Source organism: Sander lucioperca, chromosome 15 (genome assembly GCF_008315115.2).
Source record: "Sander lucioperca isolate FBNREF2018 chromosome 15, SLUC_FBN_1.2, whole genome shotgun sequence".
Lineage (NCBI taxonomy): Eukaryota > Metazoa > Chordata > Actinopteri > Perciformes > Percidae > Sander > Sander lucioperca.
Genome location: NC_050187.1, coordinates 23,266,824 through 23,292,165, shown reverse-complemented (window position 1 = coordinate 23,292,165; position 25,342 = coordinate 23,266,824). Strand labels below are relative to the sequence as shown.

Sequence of the window (25,342 nt, the reverse complement as noted above, 5' to 3'; positions counted from 1 at the left end):
GACAGATGGCATTAAATCAAATTCAATTAAATTCAATTAAATTCAATGAATTCAATTCAATTCAATTCAATTCAATTTAATTCAATTAATCAAATCTGTAGGTAGGCTCTACTAAATAATTTGATTTAATTTATACACTTTTCCAAATAATAAAACTCAATAATAAGCCCCAGAACAACAGAGCAGAAATAGCACAATCGTTTTTTGTTTTTTTATACCATTTGGCTGTAATATAGAACTTATTAACATAAACACAACATATTAAACTAAACAGTTCAAGTGAGTACATTTCTGGATAAAATACAATAGAATGTAGAACGTGCTCAACTTTTCTAGAAAGAGGCTCTGGAAGTACTTCCGGTTCATTAATTTTTTTCAATAAGTCACGGTAACTGAAATATGTTCCGTGATATAAGATAATATTATACGTTACAAATTGTTAATCTTTTTTTTTATTATTCGGAGTAATTCCGATCGTCGAAATAAGAAAAAGATTGATTTTTGGAGTTTGTCTTACCGTAAAACCGGAAGTTGTTACTGCTTGCATGAACGTGTGCTCTGACAACAACAGACTGACTGGCTGCTGATGGAAAGAGAATAAGCTGCAGGCTTATTTACCTAGTTAGCTAAGTAAGGGCTAAATATTACTAATGTTAACAAAGCAACAACAGCCTCTCGTGTGAGTTTCATCTGGCTTTAATTTAACCACCTTGTTGTGTAACTACGCTTATTTGTTACAACTTATTGAGTCAGCGTTACTCTTTCGCGGAGCTAGCCTGTCAAGCTAGCAAACTAGAGACAACTTTATTGAAATAATTGACGTAGCTATCTCGCTCGTTATCTAGCCAATGCATAGATGTGTTGTCCAAGCCATGGATAGGTTGTCTAATTGATAAAAAAAAGTTGCCAGTGTTGGCTGGGTTGAACTGTCGTGTGTCCAGCATGAGCGCATCAGCTGGGGACAGAGAGCCTGGGATCCCCCTGGATAATGCAAAGGAAGAAGTCAATGGCCCTACCTGCACAGGAGAGAGCAGCAAACATGTAAGTATCTAGATTAGAAAGGTTTATGTACAAGAATCTGAAGCCAACTCTAACATCAACCAGTGAGTCCTGTTCATAGTAACTTACTTAAAATATGATGTTTTTACTTTGTTATCCTGAAGGACTCTGCAGTATGCGCAGGCAACAGTGAAATAAAGAGCCGTGCCGTTGTCAAGTACTCTGCCGCCCCGCCTCCTACCAGCTATGCCCTGCTGCAGGAGCAGACAGACCTGAAGCTGCCTCCTGCCAACTGGCTCAGAGAAAACCCCCAGCTGGGCAGTGCTGGCACCACTGTATTAGGCTCCAGCAGCAAGAGCAAGCCTTTTTCTAGGTATAACATCATGAGAAATACTTTTACTACACGTGATGTTTATTGTTCTATTATGAAACTGTGCTGGTCTCTGTAGAAAAATGTAGTTTTTGCTTAATAAGTGAGTCTAATACAACAAAAACTGAACATGTAGTCATCAAATTTATTGCAGGGCTGTGTTAAAATTGTTTTAGATATGCTTTAATTCAACCAAATTGCAATTTTAGAGATTGTGGTGCCGTTGAATGGTATTGCATTATACTGAGAGGTATTTGTCAACCCCATTTATCATTTATCAGGAAGGTTAAACTAAATATTATAAAGACTTCTTGTTAGGTTAGTATTTTAAGATGAGACTGTAAATGATCATGCATCGAGTAATGTTTAAAATGATTTGAAACACACGTTTCTGTTATTGTTTGTGTGGGATAAAGGACAGTGTGTGATGACAGTTTAAGATCTTGTGAATATGTTTTGCTGAGATAGAAGATGCAACTCTTTAGTTTGTATTAGAGGCTAAAAAGCATCATACTCTATGCTTAACTGCGGAAACCTGCTGGGCAGAATGCCTCTGTTGTTGCTCTGAATGCACTCATAAAGACTGATTAGTACTCACTGGTTTATCCATCTTAGGCACAGTGCATAATGGACCTCTGTAATGAATTCTGCCCTTTTGTCATTGATGTTACAAAACTATATTTGAAACAGAAATATATATATATATATATATATATATATATATATATATATATATATAATACAGTGTAGACACCACTAACAAGAAGCATTGGATAACTTCTTGCCTGGGTTAGTCAGTGGGTAAATAACAGATCATGATTCATCAGCAAATGTCTTAAGTCATTAATTAGTATATGATGAATCATGCACAAGTTATAGGGTAACATTTTACTGGAATTGTACCTCGTACAATTTCATGTGAAAAATTGATTGATAGTCTGACCCTACTCCATATCACCATTCACATTTTTTTTCCTCCTTTGTAGTTTTGGGATGGCTTATGAATTCATTGATTGCATCGGGGATGATGTCGACGTGGTATCAGACTCTGAGGTTCGTGAAGCTGTTGCAAAGCTAATATATCTTTCTGGAACATGCACATACAGCTGATGTTAACTTTTGTTTTCTGTCACATTTAGAACATCAAGAAGCTTTTGAAAATTCCCTACAGCAAGTCCCACGTCAGTATGGCCGTTCACCGCGTTGGGAGAACGTTGCTTTTGGATGAGCTGGACATTCAGGAGCTCTTCATGCGATCCTCTCAGGTACAGCAGGGAATTACTCCAGACTTTTTCAAGTCAGGATTAGATATAGATATTATGACATAGATACAACATATATACTATGACTGTATCTTTTAAGTTTTTTGTGTAAGTGATTGTATCCTCCCTGCTATGTGTGCGTTGTAGACAGGAGATTGGACCTGGCTAAAAGAGTTTTATCAGCGACTAATAGATCAGAAGTGGCAGAGGAAAAAGAAGAGTAAAGAGCACTGGTATCAGAAAGCAATCTTGTCCAAGTTTCTCTACTACAGGTGAGTGCTTGGCGTTACTCGAATTATGGGAAAAAAGGGGTTTATTATGGGAGTTAGGTTGCACTTCATTTTAAGGTGCATCTTTTCCAGTTTTATTTAATAACAACTTCTGTGTTTCCTCCAGTATAAATGGTGATGGGGCTGCAGAGCCTGTACCAAACAACCCAAATGAAAGGGGGGAGGAGGAGGAGGAGGAGGAGGAGGAGGAGGAGGAGGAGGAGAATGAAGCAGAGGAGTTCAGTTCTTCATGGCCCACCGCCTTCACCAGCACATCGTCTGATACAGAAGAATCAGATGCTCCTAAGCAGGTACAGCGTCTTAGCTGTTGGACAGTTTTTTTATGAGTCTCCAATGGGGAAGTGTTACTTTGAAATTATGTGAATTTCTTCTTGATTAGGAGTCAATGCTGTGTGCCATAGCCATTCAAAACTTTCATTATTTAGCAAGAATAAATGTATATGGGTATAAATAAGGGTTTTTCGATCAGATTGGCTCCTGGGTGACTGCTAAGCTTATGTTTGTGAGGGTTTTGGTTTGCACTGCTTGCACTGACAGTATAGCTACTCTTAAATGTGCAGGAAAGTGTTTCTATGGACAGCAAGTTTGCTCTGGGCCAGGTGACGTCGGTACACAAAGAGCAAAACCTCCCTATGCTCTTCAACGAAGGGGAGAACAGTCAGGTAATACAACCTCTTACCCTTCCTTTGTTGTATATTACTACAGTTGGTAGCTTACGTCTAATGTCTGCATACACTTTGATGTCGCTTGTTTGACAGGGTTTAAGAAACGACTTTGTGCGAAACATTATGTGGACATTTGAGGATATCCACATGTTGGTTGGGTCCAACATGCCTATTTTCGGAGGTGGTCGTTATCCTGCCGTCAGTCTGAGACTCAGGTTGGAATTTTAAACCTAATGCTCTCATTACGGATCTGAAATTAAAACTCATTCAGAGGGAAAATGCTAATATTTTATGATGTCATTTTAATTGTATTTTACTTCTGTTACCTTCTGTTGGGGCCTTCTGTTAGATGTCTGTGTCAGCAAGATAATGCAAATGAACCTATACACAAATCAGTTTATCTGACCTCAGAAGGTGAACCAGTAATGTCATTTTGGATGCTACAACCTCATCAGAATTACACGCAAGTGCAACCATCTGACGAGGACAGTCTGCCTTTATGTTTGTTTGTTTTCTGAAGTCACGTTCGATCCCGTCAGTTTCTGTCAGATTAGATTCTTTCAGCTTAGGAGCACGCCAAGTGTGTGGTGCTGCGTCTTGATCGAATCATCTGGTGTCCGCATTCTTATGATTAAATTATTAAAAATCATTTAAATCTGTCGTTAGGTTCCACTTTTTTTTTTTTTTTTTTAAATCAGTGAAGATTTGAAAAATCCTCTGGTGTGCACCAGGCATTAATCTAACATCTAACCTTTAACTGTTTTACTGTGTTTATCAGGGACAACAATAAACCAATCAACATTCTGACAGGTATTGACTACTGGCTCGACAATCTGATGTGTAATGTCCCAGAGCTTGTCATGTGCTTTCACGTCAATGGCATCGTTCAGGTTTGTCCAGTATTTTATTATTACTAAGTATTATTATTATTGTTATTATTATTATTATTATTATTATTATTATTATTATTATCCGTTTGATGATTGCCATAGTTGATGTTCACAGAAGAACATGAGCTCTATCTTCTATGTTAGTCTTTTAATGGCAGTTACATTGTTTTTAACATCACTGATTTTCAGCTTTTTGAAAAAGTGGTAATAAATGTCAACATTGTTTTTGCCTGTATGGTTTTGCAGAAATATGAGATGATAAAGACAGAGGAAATCCCTCATTTGGAGAACTCGACTTTCTCCACGAGGGTGGTGAAAGACATCGCCCAAAATATCCTCTCCTTCCTCAAGTCCAACTGCACCAAAGAGGGTCACACCTACTGGCTTTTCAAAGGTGGGATATAAGTGAACAGGAAGTATTAAGTCTTTGTATTAAGTCTGTACTGTTCTGTGCCTGCTATGCACTTGTCTATCTTGTGTTTTTTTTAATGTTATCCTTGAATCCACAGCAAGTGGGAGTGACATTGTGAAGCTTTATGATCTTACTACTCTGTGTGAGGAGGCAGAAGAAGAGAAATGTCAGAATCCCTTCACTCTTCCTGTGGCTGTGTTACTATACAGGTAAGTCCCAGGATAGCGACTTGGTGCGTCAGTATTTGTGCAAAACTGAGAAAGTCAATAAGTTTGAAGGATTAGATTCCAGGGCTGAAAAGACTTCCTATTCAAAAAGAGCTTTTGACATGTCATGGCAAGTTTATTTAATATTTTACCTATGATATGTATTTTTATTAGCTTACAATATAAGGTTAAGCTGACCAAATCTATAAATTGTAGTCAGATAAGTTAACATTTCTTTTTTATTTAAATAGTAAGAGATTAAATTACACTCAGCCTTGTTTATATAAAATATTTTTTTGCAAGTCAGTTATGCCTTAAAAACGGACACAATTAACAGTGCAAGTGTGCAAACTGTAATGAGTTCTGTCTATTTTTTGTTTTGTGGTGCAGAGTTGCCAGCAACTTGATGCTGAAGGCAAGGCAAAACAGAAAGCACTATGGCACAATCAGAACTCTGCTTTTAAACTGCGTCAGACTTCTGGATCAGGAAAGGCACCCCCAGGTAAGCTTGAATCTAAAAAGAAATTCCACCCTTATTTCAGAGTTACAATTCGATGGAAGTAGGACAGACTCGGTGGAGGAGATGATGTGCAGCAAAAGTCCTGGACCGGTTTCAAACCCAGACCCTGTATTTAGTTAAAGGATGAGCTGCCAGGTTAAATGTTAGATGGGTAGAAAACTCGCATGGAGAGTCCTTCTTTAGTCATCACGCGTCCTGATTAGATGAGAGCAGTATTTTGAATACATTTTTAGACAGCGGGAAAGTAAAAAGTGAAACAACTTGACAAATCTGTGAATGCCATAGATTTGATTGAACCTGACTCCAGTTCTGATCACTTCCATCTCCCGTCCCTGTCTGTTCAGATCATCGCCTCCGCCCACTACATGCTGTCAGAGCTGTTCCAGCTCGACGAGCCCCCAGGAGAAGATGGAGGGGAGTCCCCTCGGGGTGGCGGCTCAGAGGACAGCTACAGCGACGAGGACAGGGAGGAAGAGGAGCTGACGGAGGACAGTGACGAGAACGGCTCCTACAGCTCTTGCTGCAGCCCACATGATGATAGTAAAGCTGTGGCTGTGATCCGCTCTGTTTGGGAGCTGTCGGTCCCCGAGAAATATAAATCCACTCACCAGATCAGAGTGAGTGTCTCTCTAAAGTCTTTCATCTCTAAACAGACCTAAGGGAACAGTGTGTGGAATATACAGATAAGTATGTATGTAAACACCAAGGCATACTCTTCCCTTTTGTGATTCCTGCAGCCAGGCAGTGCGTTCCCTGTTTCTCAAGACAAGGAGGAGAGATGCAGACACGTCCTGAGCTACGTGCTAAAGGTGAGTCTCTGCGTGATATTTATGTTTAGTATGCATACAATGCTAATAATGTGATGTGTCCTCTACTGTTTAATAATCGCTGTAATACACTACACAGGGGCTGAAGGCAGTGGATGGCACCATCAAGAGGGAGAGTGATCTCCCAGCTGCAGACCCTAACACACCCATTCCTCTTAAATATGAGGACAGAAGTGCAACCGGAGCCTGCGCTGCCGAGCAAGGCATCTCTCTTCTTCTTGAAAGAGGTCAGTCTACAGTCTTTATTTCCAATATATGATACCGCATAATAAAACAGTAAATTGGTAAGCATATGGCATACACGGTGGGTCAAATCTATTTAGTTGCAAGTGTCTTTTTTTTAACCAAGTACACACACTGTTGCTAAATGGCTGCCAGGACATTCTTCATCTCTCAACCCTGCATGCTGTCTTTCTCCTGGTCTTCCAACGTGTGTGTGTGTGTGTGTGTGTGTGTGTGTGTGTGTGTGTGTCACCAGCGAGGCTGTTGCAGGCAGACCAGCCGACACGCTCAGGGATGATCCCCGGCTCGTGGCAGCACCGCATGAAGCTGCAGCTCTTCCTCAAAGCCTCCAAGGCCTACTACGTCCTGTCTGATGCTGCCACTAACTTGCTGAAGTACGGCCGAGCCCTGCGCTACATCAAGCTATCACTGCAGTGTTACGGTAAGTTTATTTAACTCTGTAATACACCAGAAACAATTGGAAATGTCGCTATGATATTTATGGATTTTCAGTATTTTCATGTTTTTTGTTCATAAGTTGCTGAAAATGTGTAATTTTGTCATTTCTACCCGCCTAAATTTAGTGTTGTGTAAATTGTGGCTTATTTACGTAATGTATTTATTCAGTTAAAGTTAAGTTAAATAACTGAGTACTATAATCGAAAAAAAACTTTAGGTCCTTACATCTGATTGAGTCTGAAACTGTTTTAAAACTTCCATTAAACATTCACTTTTGACTACTCATATCATCCTCCTTTAACTTGATCCTGATTACAAACAGCTCCTTCGATATTTTATGAGGCAATATAATAACTTAACATTTATATCTCTTTCCCCTTCTTCCTTCTTCTATGGTTGCCTTCAGATGCCTATTGTTCAGTGAGCGGTACACTGCACCCGCAGGTGCTCCAGTTTCACAGCCAGTGCCTGTCTCTGTGTGGGGACATCCAGCTGATGTTGGCACAGAATGCCAACAACAGAGCAGCTTACCTGGAGGAATACAGCTACCAGACCAAAGAGGACCAGGAGATCCTGCACAGCCTGCACAGAGAGAGCAGCTGCCAGGGTCGGTCACTAAAGACAGACAATCAGACAATCATACAATCATTACAGCACACAGTGTCTGGCTTTCTTGCCTGATGTATTGAAATTAGGGGTGTTTGCAAACACCAGATCCATAACTGGTGTACACCGTCTTCCTGTCCGTATCAGTTCCACCAACATCATTCAGAATAACATTTCAGTGCTTGCTTTACCCACACATGTCCTATAATTTATTGTCTCAATGTTCTTTTCAGTTATTGTTCATTCCATTTGTCAATGCTTCTGCTCTCTACCGCACTAGCCTTCAACATGGCAGCAGACCTGGCCATGGACCCGGAGTACCAGCTGTTTGTTAGCAGTAAGTGCTATGAGGCAGCGTATGAACTGCTCGTCTCTGAGGCTTTAAAAGATCACGCCTCAGATCAGCTGGCTCAGGTGCTCAAAAGGCTGGGAAACATCCGCAACGAGATGGGAGTCTACTATATGAACCAGGCTGCAGCCATGCAGACTGAGAAAGAAGGTATGTTGGATAAAACAGATGGAACCAATATACTAAGTGGACATAAAAGAGTACAAAAACAGTTATTCCTTTGAACTTGCATGAGTCAGCTGAAATTTAGATACTTCGCACTGGAAATTATTATGTCCAGAAAACAATCTTTTCACACCTGGATCAGCCAATAAGGAGTACAAAACAATTCATAAAAATGTATTGCTCCATTGTCCAAGTTGCTGTATATAACTGTCTCCCCCCTCTTCCCCCTCGCCTTCTAGTGAAGAAGTCTGTGTCCGTAGTAGAGCAGGAGATGTGGAAAAAGAGTTTTGCCTTCTTTGAGAAAGGCATGAAGGACTTTGGGGCCATTGGGGACAGCACCAACACAGCCTTGCTGCTGTGTAATACTGGCAGGCTGATGAGAATCTGTGCTCAGGCCCACTGTGCCCTGTCTTCCGACCAGAGCAGAGGGGAGTTCTCACCTGAAGAGGCCCTCTACTACAACAAGGTGCAATGTCAAACCCTTTGTCTTAAACTCTGCATTGAGCATTCACACTGAAGCAACGATCTGTCTTTTTTTTTTTATATATGTCACTACGTATTAACCCTTCCCTTCACTAGCATGCTCTTCATAATACATTTTTTACCCTAGGCCATAGATTACTACTTGCGGGCTATGAAGTCACTGGCAAGCCGAGAGAACCATTCAGCAGTGTGGGACAGTGTAATCTGGGAGCTGTCCACTACCTATTTTACCCTGGCTACACTTCTGCAGGACTACGCCCCGCTGTCCAGGAAGGCCCAAGAGCAGGTGGGTTTGTTTCACAAATATTCTAAATTAAGTGTTTTTTAGAAAAAAACGTACACAAAAAAACAGCATTTTTCCACGTGCTGTGTGGCAACCTTTATGTCCTCAAAGAAATCCACTTTTTACAAATGTCAAGATCATTGATGCCAAAAGGCAATCATGGTGAATGTACAGTATATGGGTGCATGATTAGTTGTTTTGCACCAGTAATGCCTCAACATGGGATCAAACTTGAAATCATCCATCCCTGTATGTGTGTTTTCCCAGATTGAGCGCGAGGTGACCGAGGCGATGATGAAGTCCCTGAAGTACTGCGACCTGCAGACTGAGTCGGCTCGTCAGCCGCTCTACCAGTACAGAGCTGCCACCATCCACCACCGCCTGGCCTCTATGTACCACAGCTGCTTCCGCAACCAGGTGGGAAACCATGTAAAATTATACAATAATATAAAATATATCATTTATTTTTATTAATGTCTTAAAGTTTCTCTCCTAACATCTGTTATACTGAGCCAAAAAAAAAGAAGCAGAAAGCAAATTACATGACGGTATCATATGCACAGAACAACGGTACCTCTAGGAAAGTCATGATATGTAGAGCTGCAACGATTAATCGATTAGTTGTCAACTCTTAAATTAATCGCCAACTATTTTGATAATCGATTAGTCGGTTTGAGTAATTCTTTAAGACAAAAGTAAAAATTCTTTGATTCCAGCTTCTTAAATGTGAATATTTTCTAGCTTCTTCTCTCCTCTGTGACAGTAAACTAAATATCTTTGAGTTGTGGACAAAACAAGACATTTGAGGACGTCATCTTGGGCTTTTGGGAAACACTGAGCCACATTTTTCACCATTTTCTGACATTGTAGAGACCAAACAACTAATCGATTAATCGAGAAAAAAAAATCAACAGATTAATCGACTATGAAAATAGTCGTTAGTTGCAGCCCTAATGATATGCATGTTTTTGTGCTAATAATTCATAGTCTTAGCTCACCCTTTTTGTTAATGCCAAAAGACAAATGGTTATTTCCTACAAAGAAAAAAGAACTACACACAGACTAGAATAGAATCACTGGTGATGGGATGTCTGTGTTTCATACTTAAGCAGTATAATACACACTAAAGGATGTCTGTGTTTCTGGCTCTAATTGTGTGACAGGTGGGGGATGAACACTTGCGGAAGCAGCATCGCAGCTTGGCAGAGCTTCACTACAGCAAGGCTGTCTGTTTGTTTCTCAGCCTCAAAGATGCACCCTGTGAGCTGCTCCGCACGCTCCTGGAGAGGGTGGCCTTTGCTGAGTTTACCATGGCAGGTGAGTAACTTCTGTCAGTAGTGTTTGGTTTTATCAAGAGAACATACTAGCATTTGAATCAATAGCCTCTTAAGAGTAACGTTTTTATATATTGTGTTTCCACAGGTCAGAGCAGCAATGCGGCTAAGCTGAAGAGCCTGACTGGAGCAGTAGAGATCATGACAGAAACACGCCATGCTTTCCAGCTGATTCAGAAAGAGCTGCTGGAGGAGCAGACAGAGGTACATTTCAGAGTAGCAGATGGGAATGCTCTCTCATGCTCCTGCATCTTTGCAAAGCTTTGTTCAGTTGCTTTCTGGATCACACGATGTAAAGGCTGATTTATGGTTCTGCGGAGGCTCCACGCAGAGCTTTCGCCGTAGCCTACGTAAGTGGCCTGAAGTTTATACTTGTACGTTGGTGTGTGCTTCGGGCCGGCGTGTGTGTGTGGGGAGTGGGTGATAGAGCGAGGGAGAAAGTGAGAGTGAAGGCGATTAGCTCCGGAGCGAGTAGCAACTCTAGAGTCATAGTGAGAGTAACAAATCGTCTCCCCTGTGCTTTCTGACCACGGTGGGAAATCTGTAGCTGGAAAAGTTAACCCTCTCCTTGATTTCATGTTGTTTATGGAGAAGGAGAACCAGGAAATGAGTAGAGGGAAATGCAACGCTACCAAGCCATGGCCGAGAGATGTGCGTTGTGTAGTTAAATTCTTCGAGAGGTGCACATCAGGCTACGGCGGAGGTTCTGGCGTAGACGCTGAGGAGTCTGCAGGGGTACGTCGTCAATTCAACGCAGAAGCATAAATCAGCCTTAACCTACAACATCTTTTCCTTTCACCTCTTGTGCTGTAGTTGAGTGAACCAGACCCTGCTAAATCAGCAGAGTCTCCTGATGTGGCTGCTGGTCCCACCTCAGGACTGAACCTCCAGGAAGTGATGAAGTTAATTGCCGTGTTTGAGCCGAGTTTCTCCTTCCTGCTGCTGCAGCTGATCAAACTGATGACGACGATGAAACGGAAACCAAGGTGAGCAAGGATCTAAAACCCTTACAGTTTGTTAAGCTATTTATGTATCTCATTTCCTTTCAACTTTCACAATGCTCACTCCTGACAAACTTGTTTGTGTTTATTACAGCAATAAGGACGAGGAGCTGTTGAAAACCTATAAGAATGTGTACTCCAAGCTGCTGCGAGCTGAGAAAAACGCACCTCTCCACAGCCGTGTGGAGCTCCACATAGAGCTTCTGCAGCAGCTGACCCCGCAAACAGGAAGTGACGACACGGGTACGCATTCATGATAATAATGACATAAACCATAGCAAGGAAGACACTCATGACCTTAACTCTTCTCCAAGCGCCACTCTGGGGAAGACGTGGAAGACTCAACAACTGTCTTCTCAAAAATGCTGTGACTGAAAACGATGATTTATAGACACCATTATTAATAGGCACATGCTCAGGCAACACCGTCCTACTCTGAATTACAGTTTCAAAGCTAATTTCACCTCCTGCGCCTTTAAAAACAAATTTCATCTTTTTCTAACATTTGCATCACAGGTTTTGAATTGTACATTTATGTGAAAAAGAGTTGTAATTTCAGAAGATATTATTTAAATGTTCTTATTGCTTAAGCAGTTATGGGTCACATGTGAAGCTCCTATGTGTAGGATATGTCGTTGAATGTACCAAACATCACCTGGATCGCCTCATTTTTCTACAAACAAAAACCTACGGCATAAGAAAGATTTCAAAATGGTATAATCATGTATAACTTCTACACACAGGGGCTTAAAAATCGAGAAATTATTTAGCACATGCTCACAAAAGTGATGAATCATCTGAATATAATTGGTATTTTTGATATTCAACAATACCAATAATGCTGTGAATAAAATAGATTGAAGTGTGACTGATGGCTGACAAATAAAGTAAAATAAAATAAGATCAAAAGTGTTATTTGCTTTCCAAAACAACAGTGTGCAATAGTTTGGCAATATTCAATGCAAACTCAGAGGCTAGCTTGTCCACATGGATGTATGTATACATGTGAGTTTATATCAGCTTGATTTGCTGTGACATGAAAATAAAAAGGTTTTTCAATTTTATGTGCTGTATTTCTGTAAATGCTCCATCCCCCTCATGATATTGTACTGTATGTTACTCCTAAAGCATCACAAAATGCTAATGTATTCTTGGGCTAATAGGACACATCTTTAATTAACTTTTAGTTTAGTTAATCATATTTTTGGATAACAAATATACATTATGATCTAACATACTGGACTATTATTTGAGTTTTTTTTATCCTGACATTTAAACATTTACTAAATGATCTCAAAACCTCAAAGACATTCGTAGACAAGTTCATAAAAGATTTTAAGTGGGTCAGATGACAATGTACCGTGTGGGTTCTGGCATTGGTCCTGGCTGCACCGCTCAGCCTGGGTCACTGAAGAGGGGACATGATGTTTTCAATACTGTGTCAGTGAACTGGGTCACCCAACTGTTACTGAACTGTATCAACACCAGATGGAGCTGCAGGTGGGAGCCAAACTGTCCCTGCACCTCATTAATCAGGCTGGACCCTCAGTGCTGTGGGTGACTGACTGACTGTTGGACAGTGACTGAAGGTAAGCCACAGAATCATTCAACATGCCAGCAGGGACTGTGAACCCAAATTCTAGACCTTGCGAGATTAGAACAAAATTAGACATTTTAAAGTATGAAAAAAATATCCTAAAGTAAATAGATTTTTCCTGTTGAATATGAGGATTAAGTACAAATATAAGTGGGCACTGAAAATCAACATAAGAACAGCATTTATTGTTTTCATATCATACATTAGTGCACTTTGTAAAACTGTTAAATACAGAATATGATATTGTGACAAAAATGAGGGATGAGGGGCACAGATGAAGGGAAATTACTCCTAAAAACAAACAAAATAATCAATTACTCAACTATCCAGACAATGTGCTTCTGTGCAATATAGTGCATTAAGTTCTACTGAGAACAGTGGGTTAGTCAGTCATTGTATGACACAGCGGTCAGAAGTCTGGGGTTCCTCTTGGGAGATTGGAGGTTTCTGCTCTTGGTACTGAGAAGCTCCATGGTTCAAAATGTTTTGGAGGATATCTTTGCTCTCACTAGGCGGTAGATTGTAGAAAAAATACTGTGGTGCCATCTGAATGAACCTAGTAGGAGAGAGGACATATTGTTGGTAAAAAAAGCACAGTCAAAAACATTTTTTTGTTGAATGTACTAACCTAAAATTGCTTTCAATTTGTGTTAGGTTTGAATGACTCATTTTTGTTGGAGAGAAGACTTACAGTACTTACAGTACTAATATCTGCTCCTCGCATTATTTGGATTGACACATTTTAAGATGTGGAACCTAAGAGAGCATGACAAAGGCTGCAGAGCTTTCTCTACCTCTATGAAATTGCAGTTCCACATTCCCAGGGATCTGTGCTATCTATAATCCCCTCTCCAACCAGCTGATACTTGAGAACGGGATTAGGATACCTCCTCTCACAACCAGCATGACTAGTCTCTGCTGAACTGGGGCTTTACATCTGGACCAAAAAGGGGAAGAGAATGTGTCCGTCTGATTACTTTTAAGCTTCTTTAAATGTGAAGATACGAGGGGTGCTCTACTAAGTTCTTTTAAAGCAACAATAGACTACAGTCTAGTTAGCAAGACTGTATGTGGTCAGTTATGTGATTGCAAAACAAGTGCACAGTTTAAAATATACAAAAAATAAAATGTTAACAAGGCTGAGGCTTACTCCTCCGGTGTTATGTGGGTTGCGGTGCGGAGGCAGTTGTCCTCAAAGAAGGAGTGCTCGTGGAACAGCACCCACTCAGGCAGGCCCAGCTTGGGGCTCTTGGCTCCGTAGCCAGACAGAGGATGGATCTGTGCCACATGCCTATGGGTCAGAATGAAGTAGTTCCCCGATCCATCCACATCCCGCGCCACCTGAGAGAAATCACAGCCAGGCACAGTCAGATGGATTTCTAAAAAAAGGGTCACTATACTAATATATAATGTAGAAATATAGAGTTTAGCGAGATAGCCGTCACACACAGGTAGAGGTAGGCAGTGTGGCCCGGGCGTAATGGCCTTAAGAGTCTTTAGGATGCCTCTGGGTGTTTCTGTGATGCATTCATGTGCTGTCGGAATAATCAGAAAAAGTATAATAAAGTTATGTTTTCTGACCTGCATGAAAAAACCTGCCAGCAGAGCTCTTTTAATGTTGAGGGTGTTGCTTCGGGAACCAAAGGCCGGCACTGAGATGGGCAGCTCGATCCTCTTCAGGGTGTCGGTGATCTCAGCACGAAGAGCGTCAGCCATCAGCAGAGCAGCGTGGTTCAGGTACAAATCCTGACACCATTTCGCCACATTACAGTCTAACAAGGGAAGAGGACAGAGCCAAGGAGATGATTACAGGAAGGCACAGTCAGTGATGGAGACATAGGGATGGGACAATAATCAATACAACTATATGTGAAAAAATTGTTTTGATTTAGTTTTTTTTTGCTCTACTGTTCACTAACTCGTAAAGTATATTTCCCCCAATTCGGTAACGCTTTACTTGAAGGTATCTACATAAGAGTGACATGACACTGTCATGAACACATGACACTGTCATGACACATGGACCCTAACCCTAACTTGTCATGACAAAAACCGAATTACACTTAATGACAGAAGCGTTATGTCATAAACGTTTATGACTTGTTTATAATGTTTATGACACGTTCATGACAATGTCATGTCACTCTTATGTCGATACCTCCAAGTAAAGTGTAACCCCCAATTCTTTAGATTGCTGTAACTATTAAAAAATAAACAAATGTCAATAAACTTGTTTAGCTAACAATTACAATGATTTGTCTTCATTCACTGATCTAGCATATGTATGTGTGTGTGTGTGTGTGTGTGTGTGTGTGTGTGTGTGTGTGGTGATGCTGTTTAAACTTACATGGATCCTGCTGGCACTGTTTGAAGGCCTTGTAGATATTGATAAGGGTGAAGTGATCTCCCTCTGGGTTCTGGAACTTCATGTGGCACTGAGTCGCCTCTGGCTTCAGGTCCGCAGAGGGAACCGTGAAGCAAGTTGGTACTAAAAAATCCACAATACACATGTAATGTTTACAACTTACTGTTTACTAGATACTAACAGATATTTGTTCAAATGGCAGGCCGGCACATGGTACCTGTTAGCATGGCAGCGATGATGACCACTTCGCTGACACAGTCAAACTCACAGGAGGCGAGCAGAGTTTTGGCCATTTGGGGCTCCAAAGGGAATTCAGACATGATGATGCCCATCTCAGACAGGTTGCCATCGTTATCCAGAGCTGCAAGGTAGTCTAGCTCCTCCAAAGCCTGCATTAGGCCTTCAGGATCTGGGATGGAAAGGTTTTTTGATCATACGTTGTTTTTTGATTTTACTAAATTAAACCTTTGGTTAAACTGGGAACCAAATCGTGCAGAGAACCAATTCATGTCTTTATGACCATCTAAAATTTAAAGAGATTATTAGTTACATACAAATACACTTTGACTAAAACGGTTATGGATTATTTTTCAGTTTTCATGATGTCTAATCCAAAGTGGTGACCCACTGGGACAATCCCCCTGCAGTATTCTGGCACCCTGGTGGGCACGCTCAGAATAAAAAGGCAGCAGAAGATTAGGATTTTATAATCCTCACCAACATCTGCCATGAAAAAAATGAAAAGTCTTTCATGGTACAAATTAGATTTTCTATTCTGTCTTTGCAACAAACACAATTTTTACTTTGAAATTAAGAGATGTGGACACAGAGATAGAGACAGAATGAGAGGAAGGAATTAAATCCACCTTAGATTCTCTCTATTATCCACAGACCAACACTATGTGTATGCACTAATCAACTAATGGAAGGCTCAGTGTGTGTGTGTGTGTGTGTGTGTGTGTGTGTGTGTGTGTGTTTGTGTTAGTGGGGGTAAATAAATCCGGGGAAACAAAAGCACGCCGAAGCAGGTCAGCTCTAAAAGGATGCTAGCAGAACAGGAGCTGTCAGTTCAGCTGAGGCACGGCTCACTGCCTCCCAATAAAAAAAAGTTCCTGTGTGTTGGAACAAAAGGGAACAGACTGACTGAACCCAAAAACCATCTCATTATCACTGAGGATGAAGTGAAATTTAGTGGAACACCAGGAGCCAATACAAATGGCCACAAAAACACTCTATGTTTGCTTCATGTAGCCTAAATCTTACCTGGCCTGTCGATGAAGTCACAGTGTCCCAGTCCAGCGATCTCCATCCTCTTCAAGAAGAGCACAGTGGAAGAGATGTCAGACTCCACAACATGTGGGCGTATCTCAATAGGAAGCTGTCTGTCTTCTGGGTACAGACAAAAACACTTGCCTACAGAAGAGAAAGATCATTTTTTAGACAGGACAGCCAGAGATTTACATCACACGTGTTTTGTACAAGTTAAACGTTAAGAACTTCTCACCTGTTGGACCTGCCAGCTGTTTGCGACTCTTGGCTTGACCTGCGCTGATTGGCTGAATGATGACTGAGTTTGTTCTGATCCTGGGGTTGTAAACCTGCAACAGCATCACAGTGTGGTGACCTTGATTATATACAGTGTTGGAATGTAACTAAGTACATTTACTCAAATACTTAATACTTTATCTACGTTGCGTTTTAGAGGCAAATGTTGAACTTTTTCCTTACACTACATTAATGTGACAGCTACAGTTACTAGTTACTTTGCAGATGGAGATTTTACATCTTCAACATATTATTATCTTTTTAGATTTAGATTAATACCCAACAGTATTTAAAGTAGACAAAGCTAACGCCACCTCGACTAGCTAAACTAAAATGCTACTTAACTTACATATCTTTTCTCAATCCCGGCATCAATGACAAAACGTATTGAGCTAACAGCCCAGAAGAAGTCCTCGTTTGGGCTGGATGTGAGGAATACTCTGCGGGGCCGGCCTGTCTCCTCCTCCCCCAGGATTGGTAGATTCCCAGGCTGGCCAGGGTGCACAGCAACGGGCAGGAGCTCACCCAGATCAGGGGATAAGCTGTGCCCCTCATGACACAGGATCTCATGGGCCAGATCTATCTCCTGGTGGAGAGTAAACAAAGAAGAGAGAGTCAGAGGAAGACATATTTTCAGACTACTGATTCCATTGTGCGGTGCTTCTTTTTTTACCTGCGCCGTCACCAGAAACACAACCACATCTCCTTCCTCTTCAGAGCGATGGATCTCCAGCACCAGACGGAGAGCAGAGCAGAAGTAGCTGTCACCTGTGCTGTTGTGCACCACCTCCCCTGCACCCGGGCTCTCCAGGCCAATCAGAGGCGCTGCTGACCCGGTAAAGTGAGCCAGCTGCTTGGGGACGGGTTCGACGGCTGTAAGGAGGACCACTCGGAGCTCTGGCCTCTGCAGGGCGATGTCCTTCAGCAAACCCAGGAGTACATCGGTGGCTACGGTCCTCTGGTGGGCCTGGTCCAAGATTACCACACCGTAGCGCTCAAGCAAAGGGTCTGACATCATCTCTCTCAGGAGCATGTCATCTGTGCAGTACCTGTGGTTGGTGATAAAATGATGCTTGACATTAGGAGGGATACGTTGCACTTGGCGCACACTGTATTTAAATTCATAATAGCCTGAAATAAATCCTCAGGTTTCTTTAATTGTTAGCCTCTAGGCTGAAAGGGAGGAACCTCCGAATGGCATCTTAATGAAAGGCACTTTGTCTACACTTCAACTTTCCTATTAGTGTAATTTACTCTGATAATTACTCTGAGGAGTGGATCCTTTTGTTCATGCCGGCTGCCTGTTTATCTGATCTTTCTCCCCCCAATGTGCTGGGTTTCTTTGTTCCCCAGCTGACTTATGAGCAAACCACATGAGGGAGCGTGACATATGGGCAGACAAGGAGCCGGGGCAGCTGTGGAGGAGCCCCTGAAAAGAGCCCCCTCAGGCCTTTTGTTCACTTTTCTCTTGTGAATCAGAAAAGGAGGGGTGGGGGTGTTGTCATGACGGTGCTTTATTGTAGTAACCCGGCAAGAGGAGAGAAAGAATCAGATAGAGAAACATTGGATACATCTGCGTTTAAAAGTAGGAAGTAGCTGCTTCACCATACCTGAGGACTGTGTCATTAGTAGAACATGTTTCCAAAGGGATGCTGTACCCGACCTCATGACCAATGTTGACATCCATCTCATCAGCCACTCTTAAGGCGAGATCTACTGCCTGCTGTGCGTGAATCTGGGTACAAACCACCATGCCATGCTGGAACTGGACTGACAGACAGAATTCAGCACACCACTGGGGAATCTGTTTCAAAAGATAACTTGTTTACATCACAGATGCTTCCCCACTATAAATTGATAGTAAGTGGGATTGACTATCTCCCTGGAACAAAGTTGTTGCATGAATAAAATGGACAATATTTTCCATAGCAGTGCAATCTAAAGTGTCAAAGCTACAGTACTCACTTGAGAACTTCTCCCAGTTTTGGCAGAGCCACTGACAATGACAAACTGTCCTTTGGCCAAAGTGTCCATGAATTCACACTTTGCTTTCCACACTGGCAGTTCTTTCCTTTCACTCAGCAATTTGTAAAACCTAGAGGAATAAGGTAGTCCATCAAACTGATTAAGCTCCAAAATATCATCATATTCCTTGTCTCCTTGACTCAAAGCTCCTGTGACTGAACAACAGGGTGAATTCCCCTCAAAACAGTCCTCTCCAGTTAAACTGGTAATGTCCTGCGCCATCCCAAGTGAGCTCCCAGTCTGTCCGGTTAAGACTTACTTACAGATCCAAAGAAATTAAGTTTGGAAATCTCCTGCTTTCAGTAAACTGTTGGACAGCACACAGACCGCCTTCTGCAAGTGAAGCCAAATGAAAGGCTCACTAGGCTGCCAGCCCAGTGTAGTCATGTGGCCACTAATCCCATAGAAGTGTGGTCATCAACAGATGAGACACACAGACACACACACACACACACACACACACACACACACACACACACACACACACACACAAAGGGGCAGAGACTCAGAGGGGTCTGACTGTTTGTCAATGAGAATTGGCTCACGCGCAAAGGCCACAAGCTATACATAAAGTAAGATGCATTATTCAACTGCGGTTTAATTTAGTAATTAAGAAATGAATTATCCCAGTGGTTGACAAACGAAGATAATGTATTTCTACATCCAAGACCAAACGGTTGAAAATGAAGGCCTGTAAAACTAAGAGGTTAGCACAAATGTCTGCTCTACTTTCAGCCTCTACAGTGTTGTTACTACACTTTCAAAAGCCTACAGTTTGTCAATTTTAGAATCATATCTCAGAAAAATACAACAGAAAAAAATGTCCTTTGGAAACAGTATTAAAACAATATTTGAAATGGGGGTTTGTGGATGTAACGTTACGAATTCACAGTATAGGGAAACCTGACTAAACATTTGTGAAAACATTTTTTAAAACATTCCTTATTCTCCCCTCCCTCTAAATATATTACATACATTACATACAAAGGTCAGTGTGATATGTAAATATTGTAAATCAATGCATTTATTGACTACTAATTAGCAAAAATCCCTCACAAAAGGTCACAATTGTTCCCAGCATGTGACTATTAAAATGGCTTAAATGCTCCTTACAGCACAGGCTACCACAAGTTTGTACATCTGTTATCACCAGAATAGAACATTAGTATGATGTGAATTATACTGATCTGTATTGTTAACTGTTTGACAAGTTTCTGCAGAATTAAGGCAAGACAACACGATAAAACTGGAGGGAAGAGAAGCACTTCAGTTTTTGTAATGACCAGTGTTTTCTGGCAGGTGGCAGTGTTGAACAACCATGATGGGCTGCTCCAACAGGACAGCAGAGCAGGCGCTCAGACAAAGAATGAGGCGACACTTTAATTGGGGAAAGTAACACACATTCAGTGTTTTTCTTAACACACTTTTAAGACATCGAGAATGGTTGCTACTTTTTAGCGGAAAGGATAAGGAAATCATCTTAGTTTTATTGTTTTGTTTGTCACAACAACAAACAAATGACGGCAGTTAATTATCCATGTTGATCAAATGGTGAACATGTTTTTCTTATGAACCCTTTATTATTTTCTTTAACAGACACTTTCTCTAAAGCTTTTTCGCTGTAACACTTTTTGAATTATTTTTTAATAACTATCATAGTGAGAATGCAATTAATACAATTTGTTAAACAGTCATGAAGGAACTTTTATTTGACTTTGATTTCATAAATAAAATCTCTCAGTTTAAATGTTATCCTGAAACATTTGTTTCTGGCCTACAAGTTATAGGTTGAAATCTTCAAAATCATGTTTTTACCACCCAGTGTAAATGGGGCATGGCTTCAAAGTGCTTGTAAGAAAAAAAAAAGGAGATAGATGATAACTGACATACAATATTTACACTTTACAATGGTTTTTAAACATGTTACGGTTATGCAAATAAACAATACATTTAGGATTTACAAATGGCATAAACAATTAACGACTAATCGACACAGCACTAACAAATATTTTCCAGCGGAGAGCGGTTACTGACTGTTGAACACATCTAAACACTTTTAAAACAAGAAAAAGCATTACTTGCACACTTCTGCAGGGCTTTAAAGGCTTGAATCATTCTGCAGTGGTGAGAAGACAAGCACTACATTTGGACACACTGAAATAGGAAAAAGAATTGCGCTGTAAAGTTTTTACCAGTTGAATACTTCCTTGTATAACAGCAAGTTAACAACAAATAACATAAAAAGTGGCAACTCAAAGTGCAACGCCAAGCTCTGAATCTAATGAACGATGCTGTGAATGCATGAATAATCTCAGAGTTCAAGAATATGAAAACCATACAAAATCCAAAAGGAATGTTATGAAGGCATAAAAAAAAGACGGGACACATACGGTAAAATATCTCGTTGGACACGGTCGAGAAGGAGCTTGGAAAGCTCACAGCGCTGAAGTCATCCTGCTTGGCTCGCACACTCAAGGACAAAGTGAGCGTAAACGTTAAACATACAAACACCAGAGTTAATGTTGAATTATTTGGTGTTGGTGTAATTCTCTGGAACACAATCAGTCTGTCAAATCTGTTGAGACTCTGCAGCGTAGGCCAGTATCAGGAGAACATGTGGAGTGTCCAACACGTGCCCAGAGCAGTGTGTCAGAGCCAGTGTGAAAAAGTACTTTTCCTGTTAAGTACTTTATCACGAAAGTGAACTTATGAGGGAATAAAAGAGCCTGACTGTGAGGCTGTAAAATGAGCTGATCGGATTAATCCCACAATAAAAACAGTGTGAGGGGTTAACATGAGTCCACTGTATTTAAAAAAAACTAAATAAAGAAGATTTGATTAGTATCTACTTTGTAGCACAGTGGCAGAAATGGATAGAAAAGAAGTATTCGGTATTGAATACATCATAAAAAAATGAAAAACTGAATAAATAACACTGCTTTATGGCTCACAAGCTACAATGTGCAGAGTTGAGCTCCATTTCCCTTTATCTTCATTTTCGTCCAAAAACAAAACATCTTTGCGCTTCAATTATTTAAGCAACTTAACTGGTTATAAAAACATCATATATTTCAGCATTTCATTTGAGAAAAAAAGTATAAAAATCACCAAATAATGATAAAGAAATGTTTCTTCTTTTCTAAACTTTTCCGTGGGGAAAAAAATCACTCTTAATCAGAGTGCTCTGTGCACAAACTGGTTAAATACATAAATAGTTGATTGGTACCTGAGCGAGGGCAATAAAGCACCTTCTAGAAGCGTAGCACCGAGGTGTGATGTTAGCCCCCTTTCTTTGGAAACTCTGCGTTACTTCCGACTGTCCAAAAGGTCTTATACAGAGTCTCAGTAATAAGTGCAAATCAAGAAAGTCTCCGTCTGTTGACGTCAAGAGCTCAGCAGTCCTTATGAGTCTTTGGTGGTCTGTAGGGCAACATCGGTACAGGTCTGAAACGTAAGCATGGATACATGACGTCATTACCACAGTAAAGATAAAATGTATAAAATGTTGTAAAATGTAACTGTGTGATCCCAAATGCAATACACAATGTAATAGGTGCATGATTTTGCATTTGTATAAAATACAAGTCCATGTTATACTAATGCAAAATACCCCCTTTCAGACATGCACCTTGTTGCGTTAATCTGATAGCAATTTAACATGTCGGCCCTCATGTCTGAATAAGCACTCAATGAGTCACTTAAAAGTCTACTTAAAAGTCACGACGGTAATCTTATTAGGTCGGACCGACTGTAGTAAAATCTTTGATTGAATTGAATGCCATTGGATTAATGCCAAGGCTGCAGCAGAACAAGGTTAGAGCAGTGTAAGAAAGCTCTCACATCACATTCACAAAGATATTAAAAGCGGTTTAATAAACCAGGAAACATTGCATATGAGCCTATTTTAAATTGTTGGGGAGTGTTTTCTCAGATAAAACATTTTTTTCCACATGGTGTGGCACAAAAAAAAAAAACAACCTGCGTAAAGCCACAACAACAATCATACAGCACTCAAAACCACATGGATGAAATGATGTCCAGCAAAACACTTCACATACAGCATGTCAGCAAATAGAAATTTTAACAAGAGTCTAAAAAGTGATGAAATATATTAGAACATTCACAAGTTAGAAGAGCGGTCAAGTGTCCCTTACGCTCATCAATTAAGGTTTTTAATGGAACAATAACTTAAAATATCAGTGATGCAACCTTTGACAGAACAGAAAACACGTATTTTTCTCCGTGATCTCACTATTTCCCTGCAGTGCCACCTCTTCCTCTTGTCCACCAATGCCAAACATTGTGCAATACAGTATATATTAAGAGATGAAGCCAACAATGGTACATATTCCATGACGGAAAAGGACAATAAAAACAGGGGATTCCTGTCCCGTTGCACTGACCTGCTGGGTAAAGGGATGGTGGGCGGAGGCCTGGGCACAGTGGGGATAGGTATGGGGAGGGGTCCAGTTCCGGGGATGTGGACCCCCCCGGCTGTAAAACTGTGACCCAGCTGAGAGCTCCTCCCTAGTGGATCTGCAGGTAGGGGTTTCTGAGGTGGACTGGGCTTCTCAAAGTCCTGAAGAAGAGAAAAAAGTAAAATTCAGTCCATCTGGTCAATACTGTATACGTGGTCATTATAATATATAAAATGAAAGAGAATAGTGTTGTCCGGTATTTAAATTTCCCATTCACTGCATGCATAGAGATACTGCACATGATCAAGGTTTATCTGTCTTGAGGAATGATAGATTTGTTTCTGAATTAATTGATTTTTAAACGCAGATTAGCACTGTACTAATTTGGTATTGAAACATCAATAATATATCCTTTTTGCTAACTGACATTAATTTGAAAAACAACACAAATCACATTACTTTTATCTTTAGACACAGCGTAAGGAAGCCTGAATAATATCTCACATCACCTTCTACCTTTCTTTGAATATGGATCAGCTGTATAGCAGCCAAATCTGGAGACAAAGGCAGACATGTTTCACTAGAGGGCACTGTGTTATCAGTATCTCCTCTGAATTCCTACAGCTAACATGAGATGAATCCCAAACCTCCTCCTTCTCTGTCTCCACCACCTCTGTGGCAGTGCTGTGTGAGTGTAGAAGGTTATCTGAGTGAGGTGCCATCATGTGTTACTAATCTACAGCAAGGAGGCGAGGTAGTGATAAACATCTGTTACCAGCAGCTCGGCTACCGTCACACACTCACACATATAAGCACAAAACCTCCCCACACCCACACACCCACACACCCACACCCTGACACCCCCCACACACACACACACACACACACACAGAGGAATACACTGACAAACTTAAATGAATTAAAATGCACAGAGAGAGACACAGAGAGAGAGAGAGAGAGAGAGAGAGAGAGAGAGACAGAGAGAGAGAGAGAGAGAGAGAGAGAGAGAGAGAGAGAGAGAGAGCGAGAGAGAGAGAGAAAGTCTAGAGAGCTGGAAGGTTTAAAACATTCGTGAGTGCAGTCAAGTCAAGACTTGACTAAGTTTGTCACATCTACAGACTTCCAGTTATAAAACCTGTGAGCGAGAGCTCGAGGTCTCACATGCGGCATGGTTTTATGTCAGGAGAACTTTGCATGGAGGACATATTCAGTAATATATTTCTTCACTATATGGCCAAAAGTATGTAGACACCCCATCCACATACTTTTGTGGTCTGGGCTCTTTGGTTCCAATTAAGGTCAATCTTAATGCTACAGCAAAAAATGATATTTGGTGCTTCAAACTGTGTGGCAACAGATTGGAGAAGATCCATACTTTTTTCAACATGACATGTCCCGCTGCACCACACAAGGTCCATAAAGAAATGGTTTGGCATTTTTCTGGTGTGGAGGAACTTTATATAATCTGGTGTGGCCTGCACAGACAGAGCCCTGAGCTAACCCCATCCAACACCTTTTGAGATGGCTTGGATATCTGCTATAGCAGATATAGCATGGTCAACAATCACATACGAGCGTAGTGTTTGGATCTCCACACACTTTTTGGCCATGTAGGTGTTGTTGCAGGTTGAAATGAGTTAGGGAAATTTGAATGCACTCAATTAATCTGATGTTTATTTTCTCAATTAAACCATTTTGGTTTAAACAGGTCAAATGCCCATCACATTTTCCCACAGCCCAAGCTGAAGTCTTCAAATTGTTTGCTTTGTCTGACCAACAGCGAGCATTTTAATTATCATAGAGGACTAAGAAAACCAGCAAATATTGACATTTGAGCAGACAGAACAAGATCATTTTGGGCAGTTTTTGCTTAAAAATGTACTTAAAAGATTATCAAAATAGTTGCCTATGCACATTTTTGTTGATTGACTAATCAATTTATCAACTAATTGTTTCAGCTCTATATGAAATACAGTCAGTGATGTCATAACATAACATATCATATTCAAAGGGTGTATTCTTTCCAAAGTATCACAAATCACACTATAG

At 40.8% G+C, this 25,342-nt stretch overlaps 3 protein-coding genes across 7 annotated transcripts in view; 1 reads left to right on the top strand and 2 right to left on the bottom strand.

The window, feature by feature from the left end:
• Positions 1–538: 538 nt before the first annotated feature.
• On the top strand, positions 539–11,607 carry edrf1 (erythroid differentiation regulatory factor 1). Of its 2 annotated transcripts, XM_035992119.1 has the most exons (26): positions 539–1,041; positions 1,164–1,372; positions 2,356–2,422; positions 2,509–2,634; positions 2,779–2,903; positions 3,028–3,078; positions 3,109–3,211; positions 3,482–3,583; positions 3,680–3,801; positions 4,365–4,476; positions 4,723–4,870; positions 4,986–5,097; positions 5,485–5,596; positions 5,959–6,231; positions 6,352–6,423; positions 6,521–6,668; positions 6,920–7,105; positions 7,529–7,729; positions 8,009–8,227; positions 8,482–8,708; positions 8,853–9,011; positions 9,276–9,425; positions 10,172–10,325; positions 10,431–10,546; positions 11,156–11,328; positions 11,438–11,607. In XM_035992119.1, the coding sequence occupies exons 1-26, from the start codon at positions 943–945 to the stop codon at positions 11,598–11,600; spliced, it is 3,729 nt and encodes a 1,242-aa protein (XP_035848012.1). In that variant the 5' UTR covers positions 539–942; the 3' UTR covers positions 11,601–11,607. The 2 variants fall into 2 exon arrangements, with proteins under 2 accessions (XP_035848012.1, XP_031163389.1); XM_031307529.2 differs by having other exon boundaries at positions 3,028–3,211.
• Positions 11,608–13,121: 1,514 nt separating this feature from the next.
• dhx32b (DEAH (Asp-Glu-Ala-His) box polypeptide 32b) lies at positions 13,122–19,238 on the bottom strand. The gene is made up of 11 exons (XM_031307545.2): positions 18,816–19,238; positions 18,461–18,654; positions 17,524–17,899; positions 17,200–17,436; positions 16,810–16,903; positions 16,569–16,718; positions 15,523–15,714; positions 15,288–15,428; positions 14,522–14,712; positions 14,091–14,281; positions 13,122–13,496 (listed from the first exon to the last, which is right to left on the bottom strand). Exons 1-11 carry the CDS (start codon positions 19,095–19,097, stop codon positions 13,331–13,333), a joined length of 2,214 nt encoding a protein of 737 aa, XP_031163405.1. The 5' UTR covers positions 19,098–19,238; the 3' UTR covers positions 13,122–13,330.
• Positions 19,239–20,558: 1,320 nt separating this feature from the next.
• adam12 (ADAM metallopeptidase domain 12) overlaps positions 20,559–25,342 on the bottom strand; it is a 91,092-nt gene continuing 86,308 nt past the window's right edge. For 3 of the 4 annotated variants that reach the window (XM_035992120.1, XM_031307513.2, XM_031307520.2), the window contains 2 exons: positions 23,279–23,454; positions 20,559–22,319 (listed from right to left, as the gene is read on the bottom strand). In XM_035992120.1, the coding sequence (XP_035848013.1) occupies positions 22,268–22,319; positions 23,279–23,454 (228 nt within the window). In that variant the 3' untranslated portion in view covers positions 20,559–22,267. The remainder of the gene's footprint in view (positions 22,320–23,278; positions 23,455–25,342) is intronic. The other variant, XR_004106316.2, reaches the window with a different exon arrangement.